The sequence below is a fragment of the Rhincodon typus genome, chromosome 3 (genome assembly GCF_021869965.1).
Source record: "Rhincodon typus isolate 14 chromosome 3, sRhiTyp1.1, whole genome shotgun sequence".
Taxonomy (NCBI): Eukaryota; Metazoa; Chordata; class Chondrichthyes; order Orectolobiformes; family Rhincodontidae; genus Rhincodon; species Rhincodon typus.
This window is the reverse complement of record NC_063334.1, coordinates 119,266,186-119,279,898: the sequence shown is the minus strand read 5'-3', so window position 1 is coordinate 119,279,898 and position 13,713 is coordinate 119,266,186. Positions and strand designations below refer to the sequence as shown.

At 43.5% G+C, this 13,713-nt stretch overlaps 1 protein-coding gene across 1 annotated transcript in view; it reads right to left on the bottom strand.

Annotated features, from left to right (window-relative positions):
- Window positions 1–13,713, bottom strand: part of LOC109921162 (palladin-like) — a 68,461-nt gene that overhangs the window by 15,870 nt on the left and 38,878 nt on the right. Inside the window, exon 4 of the mRNA XM_048594069.1 lies at window positions 7,979–8,108. Within this exon, the coding sequence (XP_048450026.1) occupies window positions 7,979–8,108 (130 nt within the window). The remainder of the gene's footprint in view (window positions 1–7,978; window positions 8,109–13,713) is intronic.

Genomic DNA, 13,713 nt, shown 5'->3' with positions numbered 1-13,713 from the left:
TTATCTAAATTAAACTCCATTTGCCACTCCTCAATAATCATCATTAGTAATATTTATTTTGTGACAAAACTGTTGCTCCCTGCAGCGATCGCACCCACAGAAACAATTTCCTCTGATCGACTCCTCTGAGTCCCTACACTGGTCTCAGACAAACCCAGTCTAACTGCTCCCTCAGATTTGCCTTCTGCTTAGGGGTTGGCTTGAACAATGGGTCAGGAGAATAATTACTGAACCACAGACGACCATTCGGCCCATCATGTCAATACTGGCTCTCTGCAAACTCAGCCAATCACATTCCCGCTTTCTCTTTCCTTCCTACTACCTGAGGAATTCTCCCTCAAATGACCCAATTCCCTTGAATCTGCCTCAATCATTGGGGATGGTTTGTCTCTATCTACTCTGTCCAGATACATCATGACCTTGATGATCTCTGTCAAATCTCCTCACAAACCTTCTATTCTCAAAGGAGCACAGTTTTATCTCCCTACCTAAGGAAAGATATTAAGAACATAGAACACAGAACATAGAACAGTACAGCACAGTACAGGCCCTTCGGCCCACGATGCTGTGCCGACCTATTATCCTACTAAGATCAATCTACCCTCCATACCCTCCATTTTACAATCCGCCATGTGCCTATCCAAGAGTCGCTTAAAAGTCTCTAAAGTATCTGACCCCACTACCACTGCCGGCAGTGCATTTCACAGGCCCACCACTCTCTGTGTGAAGAACCTACCTCTGACATCTCCGCTATACCTTCCTCCAATCGCCTTAAAATTATGCCCCCTCGTAATAGTCATTTCCGCCTGGGAAAAAGTCTCTGACTATCCACTCTATGTATGCCTCATCATTTTACCATACAGGGAGTGTAACAAAAGTTCAATGGAAAAACCACAAGAACTGTGGATGCTGAAAATCAGAAATATAAACCTAAAGTGCTGAAGAAACACAGTAGGTCTGGCAGCATCTATGGGGAGACAGAGTTAACATTTTGGGTCAAGTGACCCTTCTTCAAAAGTTCAACGGACTTGTACCTGACATGGTGGAACTGTCCTATGGAGAGAGGTTGGGCAGACTGGGTCTGTATTCACTACAGGATCAAAGAATGATGCGATCTCACTGAAACCAGCAAAATTCTTAAAGGGACAGACAGAGTAGACACAGAGAAGACGTTTCTTCCAGTTTTGGAGTTTATAACCAGGGAGCACAATTTAAAAATAAAGAGGGATGCCATGTAGATCCAAGATGATTAATTTTTGTTTTACTCATGGGTGGTGCATCTTTGGAATTCTCTCCCACTGAGGGCTGAAGAAGCTCAGACTTTGAGAATGTTTAAAGCCGAGCTTGATAAATGTTTGATTATCAGTGGCGTAAAGTGCTGGAGCAGCCATAAACATGTTGAAGGGCCAATCAGGCTTGATGGGCTGAATAGCCTTCTCCTGTTCCGATGAAAACAGTCCCAACTTTTCCTATCTATCCACGTGATTGAATTTCCACATCCCTGGAACCAATTTCGTAAATCTTTTCTCATGGCCGCATTACCATTCCCAAAGTACAGTGTCCGGGGTTGTTTGAGAAGCTGGAAGGAGTCGAGAAATTGAGGTTGTTTTCCTCAGAGCACAAAAGGTTAAAGAAGAATTGGATCACATTTATGAGGGAAGCTGTGTTTTGTTGGAGGTGGGGGGTGGTGCTGCTAGATTAAATACTGGGAACCCATTTCCACTTCCAGCGGAGTCAGACACCAGAGGTTATTTGAGGTTATTTGCCACATAACCATGGGAATACATTACCTCAAGGCCACTGTTGAATTGACTGCGCCAGTTCTGATAGAGTTGGATAATTTCTGTCATATGACTGTGGAGCAGGGGAAAGCCCAGTGCGGTAAAACGTCTAGGCCCGAAACGTCAGCCTTCCTGCTCCTATGATGCTGCTTGGCCTGCTGTGTTCATCCAGCTCTACACCTTGTTATCTCAGATTCTCCAGCATCTGCAGTTCCTACTATCTCCTAAACATAAACGCTGTTACTGCTGACACTGGGAGCATGTGCAGTGTGCTCTAGGGAGATGTTTACACAGTGTTAGTGAATGAGATTCATTAAAGTGTTTCGCTGCATGGTTTCAGGATAGTGGGAATCTGGAAGGTGGATGGGGGGAGGGAGTGGGAGTGGGGATGATCTGGGAGGAGGGATTCCAAGGTGTGTGTGTGTGTGTGTGTGTGTGTGTATGCGTGTGTGTGAGAGTGTGTGTGTAAGAGACTGAGTGTGTGCATGGGTGTAAAAGAAAGACTGTGCATCTGTGGGGTGGAGGAGTGTGGGGGTGTTGTGTGGAGAAAGCTGGGGAGAAGAATGGGAAATGGGAGAAGCCCCTTTGATCCCCCTTTTACTGATCCAGTTGCCCATCCCCATCCGGCCATATTTTAAATCTGTCCCCCCCTTTCCAATTACCCTCCCTGTCTGAAATCCACTCCCCACTCCCAAACAGTCCTAGAGATGTCTTTGCTGCAGAACCTCCTTTCATTGTTGCACCTGCTCTGTGTACATGTGCCTTGCACGTGACACAATGAAGTAGAGGGTTTTATTTATTCCTTGGGTGGGCATCACTGTCAGGCCAGCATTTATTACCCATCCCTAATTGCCCAGAGGGCAGTTCAGAGTCAACCACATTGCTGTGGGTCTGGACTCACATGTAGACCAGACCAGGTAAGGATGGTAGTTTCCTTCCCTATAAAGGGCATTAGTGAACCAGATGGGTTTTTCCAATAATTGACAATGGTCTTCAGTAGATTCTTAATTCCAGATTTTAGAAAAAAAATTGAATTCATATTCCACCATCTGCTGGGGTAGGAATCGAACCTAGGTTTGAATTAATGGGCCTACGAATGAATAGTCCAGTGAAATACCAGTAAGCCTTTGCTTCTCTGAGGGCCTGCGTGTGCCTTTCCAAGTGAGGAAGCAGGAGCAGCTGCCTCTAGTTTCAGTGTTGGCAAACATTGCCAAGTCTAAAAACTTTGATGTGGGACAACTAGATAGGATAGAAAATCTTTGAAAACTCCACAATAACACTCAACACTGGAGGCCCCCAAAGGTTGCGTCCCCAGGCCCCTACTGTATTCCCTGTACACCTACGACTGTGTTACCAAATTCCGAAAGAACGCCATCTACAAGTTCACTGACGCCACCACTGCAGTGGGACGGATATCTAACAATGATGAGTCAAAATACAAAAGGGAGACAGAGGGCTTGGTGACATGGTACAATGAAAACAATCTGTCTCTCAATGTCAGCAAAACTAAAGAATTGATCATCAACTTCAGAAAGAAAGGAGGACAACACACGCCCATCTACATCAACGGAACTGAGATGAGAGAGTAAAGAGATCAAGTTCCTCGGAACGACGATAGCCGATGACCTGTCCTGGATTTCCCACATAAATGCAAGTCAGGAAGGCACAACAACGTCTCTTCTTCCTCAGGCAGCTCAGGAAATTTGGTATGTCCGTAAGGTCCCTCACCAACTTCTACAGATGCACCACTAAAAGCATACTGTCCGGGTGCATAATGTCCTGGTCTGGCAACTGCTCTGCCCAGGACTGTAAGAAACTACAGAAGGTGGTGTGCACAGCCCAGAACATCACGGAAGGCAACCTTCCATCCATGGACTCCACTTACACAGCTCGCTGCCGCGGAAAGACAGCCAACATCATCAAAGACCCATCACACCCTGGTAATGACCTCCTACAACCTCTTCTGTCAGGCAGAAGATACAGAAGCCTGAACACACGCACAATCATTCAGGAACAGCTTCTTTCTGGCCATTATCAGACTGTTGAATGGACTCCAGCCTCAAATAATGTAACTTGCAATGTAACCCGTATGTCTTTTTGATTTGTAAATCCTTTGCTTGCTGTGATCTGCCTGTACCGCTCGTAAACAAAACCTTTCACTGTATTTCGGTACACATGACAATAAATCAATCAATCACAGGAAGAGACCATTCAGCCCATCACATCTCAGCAGTGGAAGAATAAGCTAGCCATCTGTTCTAAATCCACTTTTCAGCACTTGGTCCCTATCCTTGCAGTCTATGCAGTTTCAGGAGCAGGTCCAGGCACCTTTTAAATGACATAGAGTCATAGAGGTCCATGCCGACCAGATATCCTAAATGAATCTAGTCCCATTTGCCAGCATTTGGCTCATATGCCGCTAAACCCTTCCTAACCCATCCCGATGCCTTTTAAATGTTGTAATTGTACCAGCCTCCACCACTTCCTCTGGCAGCTCATTCCATGCATACAACACTCTCCATGTGAAAAAGTTACCTCTCAGGTCCCTTTTATATCTTTCCCTTAAACCTATGCCCTCGAGTTTTGGACCCCGCTATCCTGGGGAAAAGAATTTGGCTGTTCACCCTATCCATGCCAACAACTTGCTCACCAATGGTGTCAGGCTAACTGGTCCATAGTTCCCTGGCTTTTCCTTACCACCCTTCTTAAATAGTGGCACTACGTTAGCCAACCTCCAGTCTTCCAGCACCTCACTTTGGCTATCAATGACGCAAATATCTCAGCAAGGGGTTCATCAATTACATCTCCAGCTTCCCACAGAGTTCTGGGGTATACCTGTTCAGGTTCTGGGGATTTATCTACCTTATGCATTTTAAGATGTCCAGCACCTCCTCCTCTGTTATATGGACAATTTTCAAGATATCACTATTTATTTCCTCGAGTTCTCTATCTTCCATATCCTTCTCCACAGCAAACACAGATGCAAAATACTTGTTTAGTATCTCCCCCATCTCCTGCAGTTCCACACATAGGCGGCCTTGCTGATCTTTAAGGGGTCCTATTCTCTCCCTTGATACTCTTTCGTCCTTAATGTATTTGTAGAATCCCTTTGAATTTTCCTTAACCTATTTGCCAAAGCTATCTCACGTCCCCATTTTGCCCTCCTGATTTCCCACTTGAGTATACTCCTACAGCCCTTATACTCTTCTAGGGAATTCACTCGAACTCTACTGTCTTTACCTGACATATGTTCCCTTCTTTTTCTTGACCAGAACCTGCATTTCTCTAATTATCCAGCATTCCTTGCACATACCAGCCTTGCCCTTCACTCTAACAGAAACGCACTGTCTCTGGACTTTTTTTTATCTCGTCTTTGTCCACATAAACACAGCGGTTACAAGAGCAGGCCAGAAGCTAGAAATATTACCGGAAGTAACTCACCTCCTGACTCCTCAAAGCCTGTCCACCATCTACAAGGCACAAGTCAGGAGTGTGATGGAATACTCTCCACTTGCCTGCATGGGTGCAGCTGTAACAACACTCAAGAAGCTTGACACCATCCAGGACAAAGCAGCCCGCTTGATTGGCACCACATCCACAAGCATTCACTCCCTCCACCACCGATGCTCAGTAGCAGCAGTGTGTACTATTTACAAGATGCACTGCTGAAATTGACCAACGATCCTCAGACAGCACCTTCCAAATCCATGACCACTTCCATCTCGAAGGACAAGGGCAGCAGACATATGGGAACACCACCACCTCCAAGTTCCCCTCCAAGCCACTCACCATCCTGACTTGGAAGTATGTTGCCGTTTCTTCACTGTCGCTGGGTCAAAATCCTGGAATTCCCTCCCTAATGGCATTGTGGTTCAGTCCACAGCAGGAGAACTGCAGCGGTTCAAGGGGGAAGCTCACCACCACCTTCTCAAGGGCAACTAGGGATGGGCAAGAAATGCTGGCCAGCCAGCGACGTCCACATCCCACAAATGAATAGAAAAAAGAATATCCGCCACAATCAACTTTTGAAATTTCTTGGTAATACAATCTAAATCTGCCTTCCTCCAATTTAGAACTTTATCTCCTAGATCATGGCTACCCTTTTCCATCACTGTTTAGAAACTAATAGAATTATGGTCATTGGTCCCAAAGGGCTCCCCCCGATACCTCAGTCACTTGCCCCGCCTTACTTCCCAAGAGTCGGTCAAGTTTTGCACCTTATCTAGTAGGTACATCCACATACCGAATCAGAAAATTACTTGTACACCCTTAGCAAATTCCTCTCGATCTAAGCCCTTAACACTATGGCAGTCCCAGTCTATATTTGGAAAATTAAAATCCCCTGCCATTATCACGCTGTTATTCTTACAGATAACTGAGATCTCCTTACAAATGTGTTGAGGATTTCTCCTCAAACATCAAACTGGGTGAAAAGATTCTTTCCTTATATGGTCACCTTAAACCAGTGTTCTTGGGTGACCTCTCCAGGAGCAGAAACAAGTCTTCTTTCTCCACTCCAGGCCCTTCATTATTTTGTACACCTCAATTAAGTCATTAAGTCAGTTTGCCGAGCCTCATAATGAGATCTTATGGATACACTTCCGTATACAGCTAAAACCTGAAAATGTGCATCACAGTCAGCTGAAGAGGATAAATTTTCATTGATGTAGCACCTTTAACAGCCCGAGGATGTCTCAAAATGCTTTGCAGACAATATTATAAATAGAAAGACTGGTCACTGCTCCAGTGTTGAAAGGGTGGCAGCCAATTTACACATACCAAGGTTCCATGAAAAGCAAGGTGATTACTGTCCAGGCCATCTTTCCTTTTATGTGATGTTAACTGAGAGACAAATACTGGTCAGGACAGTAGGCTGAACTCCCAAGGTATTCTTCCAAACAGTGGCCTGGGACCTTTTACCATAGCCTGAGAAGGTAGATGAGATAAAAACCAAAAGAACAGCAGATGCTGTAAATCAGGAACAAAAACAAAGTTGCTGGAAAAGCTCAGCAGGTCTGGCAGCATCTGTGGAGGAGAAAACAGAGTTAACGTTTCGGGTCCGGTGACCCTTCCTCAGAACTGATGGTAGCTGGGAAAACATCAGTTTATATGCAGAAAATAGGGAGGTGGGTGGGGTAGGGAGTAAACGATAGGATAGAGCCCAAAGAGAGAGAAAGACAGTTGGACAGACAAAGGAGTTGCTAACGATCAGGCTGGGAGGGTGAATAGTTGTTAATGGGGACTGTCAGTGACTAACAACAGGGGGTGTGTAATGGCAGGCTATGTGGTAACAAGGCCTGGTGTGTGGGGTGGGGGGCTGGGACATGGGAGAGTTTAGGCCCTAAAATTATTGAACTCAATACTGAGTCCAGAGGGCTGTAGGCTCCCCAAATGGAAAATGAGGTGTTGTTCTTCCAGCTTGTGTTGGGCTTCACTGGAACACTGTAGCAAGCCAGAGACAGAGATGTTGGCCAGGGAGCAAGGTGGTGCATTGAAGTGGCAGGCAACAGGTAGTTCAGGGTTTTTTTTGCGAGCAGAACGTAGATGTTCCCATGTCCCAGCCCCCTACCCCACACACCAGGCCTTGTTACCACATAGCCTGCCATTACATACTCCCTGTTGTTAGTCCCTAACAGTCCCCATTAACAACTACTCACCCTCCCAGCCTGATCGTTAGCAACTCCTTTGTCTGTCCAACTGTCTTTCTCTCTCTTTGGGCTCTATCCTGTCACTTACTCCCTACCCCACCCACCTCCCTATTCTCTGCATGTAAACTGACGTTTTCCCAGCCACCATCAGTTCTGAGGAAGGGTCACCAGATCTGAAACGTTAACTCTGTTTTCTCCTTCACAGATGCTGCCAGACCTGCTGAGCTTTTCCAGCAACTTTGTTTTTGTTAAGGTAGATGAGATGTCAGTGTAACATCTCATCTGAAAGACAGCCTTTCTCCAACAGTACAGCACTCCACCCCAACTAAGTGCACAACTAACAGGACCTACCATTGAGACAGACAGACACACACACATGCACAAATACATATGCAGTCACACACACACATGTGCATACATATACACAAACACACACATGGACAAAATTTTTATCAGTGAATAAAAAATATAAAACAGGCAATAGTCAACGAGAAGACACACAGGAAGCTCGCTCACAATGAACACTACTTGTTCTGTTGCTCACTGTACCTGTGGGGCTGGGATGGAGATGGATTGAACCAGCGTAGAGCAGACTTGCTGCACTTCATTGGAACCTGCTGCTCCCTTTGAGTGAGGGGATCCTATTGTCAGGGACACAGATGTGGTCTTCTTCTGGGCCCTTGTGTTTGAGAAGAGAGAGAGAATAATTCAAACAATCGTCTACAATATGGCTAATTGGCGTAACATTTCAGACAGAACAAGAACTAGATGGAGGAAAAATCATAGAATCATAGAATCCCTACAGTGTGGAAACAGGCCCTTCAGCCCAACAAGTCCACACCGAACCTCACAGCATCCCACAGACCCATCCCCCCATAACCCACCTAATCTACACATCCCTGAACAATACGGGCAATTTAGCATGGCCAATCCACTTAGCCTGCACATCTTTGGACTGAAAAAAAGGCAATCATTTTCTAATTAAATGGTGGGACAGGTTTGAAGGGCTGAATGGCCTATTCTTGTCCCTAGCTGTGATTGTATTGAAGAACACAGAAGCCACAGCATAGACACAGGTCAAATTAGCCCAGCTGGCCAATGCTCCTGTTGTGATCACAACTAATGTTACTAATGGACAAATCAGATCCCAGGCTGAAATCTGGCTTGATAGATCATATCATGTTTTCTCTTTAAATTTACCAAGGTGGTCTTTCACTGAAACACTGGCATGCAATGCTGCAGATCTGGTTTTAACAATGAAATGGAAGTTTATTACATAAAAGAAAAGAAGATAAATTTGAATGAACCAAGCTATTTACATATAACACAAAATACTTAAAGAGCTAGACAGGGTAGATACAAACAAGATGTTTCTCCTAAATAAAAACTGAAAGAACTGTGGATGCTGTAAATCAGGAACAAAAGCAGAAGTTGCTGGAAAAGCTCAGCAGGTCTGGCAGCATCAGTGAAGAAGAAATCAGAGTTAATGTTTCGGGTCCGGTGCCCCTTCCTCAGAAGCAAAGATATTTCTCCTGGGCAGGGAGTCTAAAACAAGGGGGCACAATTTAAAAGTAAGGGAAAGTCCATGTAGTTTTGAGATGTAGAGAAATTTTTCTCAGAGGTTTGCGAATGTTTGAAATTCCCTGCCTCAAGGAACTGTGGAAGCTCCTTTTTTGAGTATGTTTAAAGTAAAGGTGTACAGATTGTTGATTATCAGTGATGCACAGGATGATGAGGATAGGGTGCGTAAATGGCATTAAATTGTTCAATCAGCCATCATCATGTTGAATGGTGAGGCAGGCTCAATGTGCTGAATGGCCTAAACTTGTCCCTGTGTTTCTCAAGAATTTGAAACACATTAAAATAGAATACTCCATTTATTTCAACTGCACCCTTTTGTAGCATTCAAGCACTAGAGAATTTCCTTCTCCCTCCTATCTATAAGGTTTGACTTAACTGTGGTTTTCTGTTCCCTGCCTTGCAAGGTTGATAGCTTCTTCCTGGAATATCCACGTAACTGAGATTAGACTTTCACAGCTTCAAATAATTTCTTCAGAGTTCTAAAAAAACACTTCTGATCAGGAACTTTAAAAATAAACTCTTAACGCTCAAACAACGTATTTCTTAACAGCTCTAAACCATCTCCATTCCTCAGGCGAAACTGTTTTACACATATAACGTCTACTAGGACTTCTACAAACAGAAAGCAAAAGGCTTTCCAATCTAGAGGCGTTTCCCCTGAGCAACAAAAAAAAACTGAGTCCTTCTAATTGGCAGCCTAATGGATTGCACTGTTAACACTGTGATTGTAAAAAACTCTTCCAATGCAAACAAAATCCCGTTACACTCCAGGAACTACTTATCTCACACTTTAAAAAAAATCATGGCTCCAGAAGGCCTGACAAGTTAATGATTAAACCAAACCATAGGCACAAACCAAAACCTATATGCCATGAGTTCAAAACCCCCAACGTTATATCTTGCTCCACACCAGACTCCTATACCAGCAATATAACCCTCTATTTCTTTCTCCCTCATGTGCTTAAATGCATTTATGCCACTTGCCTCATAAAACTCCATGTGGTAATGTGTTCAACTGCAATTGGATTTAAAATGGCACCGACACAGGGCAACAGTTTGCAAGCTCTCTACAGCAGATCTTATTCTCATATTGCTTACAATTGTTCTGCACTTTTAAACCTCAATTCGAATTCTGTCATTCTGTAGCCATAACTTTGTATTCCTTGCTTTGTTCAGTCAGCCGATGATCTTTGTATGGTATGATCTGACTGTACTGCATGCGAAACAAAACTTTTGACTGTCCCTAAGTCCACGTAACAACAATAAATCAAATCAAATCATATTTGCCAGTGGAGTCTGTGTTTGACACCAAGCTCTGTGGCACAATTATAAGCATGGAAGAGAAAGGCTAACTGAATGGATGAACAAAAGGAACGGCAGATGGATTTTAACCGAGATAAATAGAATATTTTCATGAAAGCAACAATTCATCCAAACCATGTACATGGCCCCCCTTTAAAGAGGGAGCTCTCCTTGGCCATTGGCCCACGGTCCAATTGGATACCCCAAAGTTTAGTCACTATGGAGCAAGCAGAATGGGATGAGGACTCAGGTCAATGTCACCATCCCACTGGAATCTATCACAGAATGGTTACAGTGCAGAAGGAGGCCATTCAGGCCCATTGTGCCTGCACATACGTTGAAGACGTTGGACTGGAAAAACAACTTGTATTTAGATAGCACTTTTAACATAGTAACATATTCCAAAGCTTCTTTCAGAGAAGAAAATATTTGAAAAGGCGTCAGACATGTTGGGGCAGGTGATCAAGTACTTGGTCAAAGAGGTAGATATATCTACAAGCATAAGAAGCAGGATCAGAAATAGGTCATACATCACCTCAAACAATGGGCTGTCTTTAAAAGGTGTGATAATTCATTCAAGTGCAGTCAAGGTTTATTCCCACAAACGGGAAAGGTAGGGCAAACAAATTCAGGCTCCCTTGATGACAAAGGAGATAAGGATGAAGTAGCAAAAAAGATGCGCATTCGACAGACATCAGGCAGAAATTACAATTAAAGATTAGATTGAATGTAGAACATTATTGATTGGCACCACATCCACAAGCATCCACTCCCTCCACCACCGACGCTCAGTAACAGCAGTGTGTACTATCTACAAGATGCACTGCAGAAATTCACCAAAGATCCTCAGACAGCACCTTCCAAACCCACGACCACTTCCATCTAGAAGGACAAGGGCAGCAGATATATAGGAACACCACCACCTTGAAGTTCGCCTCCAAGCCACTCACCATCCCTGACTTGGAAATATATCGCCGTTCCTTCACTGTTGCTGGGTCAATTCCCTCCCTAATGGCATTGTGGGTCAACCCACAGCAGGTGGACTGCAGTGGTTCAAGAAGTGGCTCATCACCACCTTAATAAATGCTGGCTCAGCCAACGATGCCCACGTCCCACAGAGGAGGAGAGAACTGGACAAGTAAATGAGGGAAACAAAGAGAGAATATGAGAAGAGACTGGCACATGAAGTATTGTGTACAGTTTTGGTCCCCTTAACTTGAGGAGGATGTGTTTGGATTGGAGGATGTTTAGAGGAGATTTGCTAGATTGATTCCAGAGATGAAATGAATACACATTGAGCAGTTTGTGTCTAGGCTTCCTGGAGTTTAGAGGAATGTTAGGAATTGAATTGAATTCAGTTAGGTCTATTGTGGCATGTACTCAAATGAATACGTGAAAAATTTACCAGGTCCCACTTAAGGTGCCATCTTAGATACAAATGTACTGAGGTACAGAATTGTAGGAGATCTAATTGAGGTGTATAAGATGCTAAAGGGGATTGAGAAAGTAGCCACAGAATGGACGTTTCCTCCTGTTGGCAATCTAGGTCATAGTCTTAGCATAATGGATGGCAGAATTAAAACAGAGATGAGGAGAAATTACTTCTCTCAAAGGGTCATGGATCTGTCAAATTCACTCTCCCAGAGTGCGGTGGATCCTGGGGTACTAAATAAATAAATGGAAGGAGGAGATTTTTAATTAGTAATGGGTTGAAGGTTTATGGGGAGTGGGCAGGAAAGTGAAGTTAAAGCCGAAATGAGGTCAGTCACGATTGAATTAAATAGCAGAGCAGGTTTGAGGGGCTGAATGGCCTCCTCCCGCTCCTAGTTCTCATGCTCTTATATAAAAGGGGATCAAAATGTATTCAATTGGCATGTATATAGTAAAAGATTGCTAACAGGAGGAGTGGAGCATATTTAGCACCATTAAAGATATTTACACTTTGAGGAAGGGGCACGGCAGAAGTATTAAGTGAATACATCTATCTTTACCAAGGAGGAAGGTTTTCCCCAGATCATAATGCAAGAGAAGGTAGTTCAGACACTTGATAAGGAGGATATGTTGGAAAAGTTACCTTTACTTCTCAAAGTTTGACAAGATAGCCAGACTGGTAGAGCTGCATCTAAGGATACAGACAGGAGAAATTGGAGAAGCACTGGCCATAACTTCCCAATTTCCCTTCGATATAGGAGTGAGGTCAGAGGACTGGAGAATTGTTAATGTTACACTGTCATTCAAAACAAGGTATAAAGATAAATTTGGCAGCTGCAGTTTAACGTCTGTTGTGGGGAAAAAGTTGCCAATAAAAATTCAGCACAGGATTATAACTGATATTTTTGCCAGATGTGAGTTAATGAAGCAAAGGTAGAACAGATTTGTTCAGGTGAAATTGTGTTTAACTAAGTTGCTTGATATTTTTGATGAAGAAACAGAAAAGGTTGATGAGGATACATGGATGACATTTCACAAGACATTGCTGCAAAATAGATGTGTGAACAACGTTAAAGCTCATGGAATAAATGTGACAGTAGCATCGTGGATATGAAACTGTCTGGGTGACGGGAAACAGAGTAATGGTGAAGGGTTGATCTTTGGCATAGAGGAAGTAGGATCCCCCAGAGGTTATTATTAGGCCTTCTTGTTCTTCCTCATACATACTGAAGGCCCAGACCATGGCGTACACAGCACAACTGCAAAATGTACGGGTGATATGGGAACTGAATCCCAGTGAGGAAGAAGGATTTTAAGAAGTAGATAATCCAACTATGTTTAACCATGCAAGTTACAGACAGCATCAATTTTAAAGAAACAAAAACACACACTGTGGCAAACAGTAGTGGCAAGAGAGGAGGAAGATAAATGTTGGGGGCAAACTTGCAAGTAATACCAAGAGAGACAACAACAGTTTCTTTTAATATATAAAAAGGAAGAGCAAAGCCAAAACGAAATAGGCCCCTGAGAGAACAAGGCTGGGAAAACAATGGGAAAATTGGGGAGATGGCAGAGGAGTTGTATAAATATTTTGCATCACTCTTCATAGCAGGAGACACTAACATCATTCCAAAATGACTAAATACTTAAAGGGGTAAAAGGAGGAGAGGAAACAAATATAATGATGAACGTGATAAAATAATAGGTCTAAAACAGATAGGTCTGATTGACCTGATGTGATGCATCCTCGAATATTAAAAGAAGTAACTACAGAGATGGTGTATGCACTGATAGTAATATTCCTAGGTTCCTTAGATTCTGAAAAAGTCCCAGAGGAATGGAAAACTGTCAAAGTACTACCCATTTTAAATTAGGAAGAAGACAAAAAACACAGGTAACCATAAGCCAGTCAGCTAATGTCTGTGATAGTAGGAACTGCCGATATTGGAGAATCTGAGATAACAAGGTGT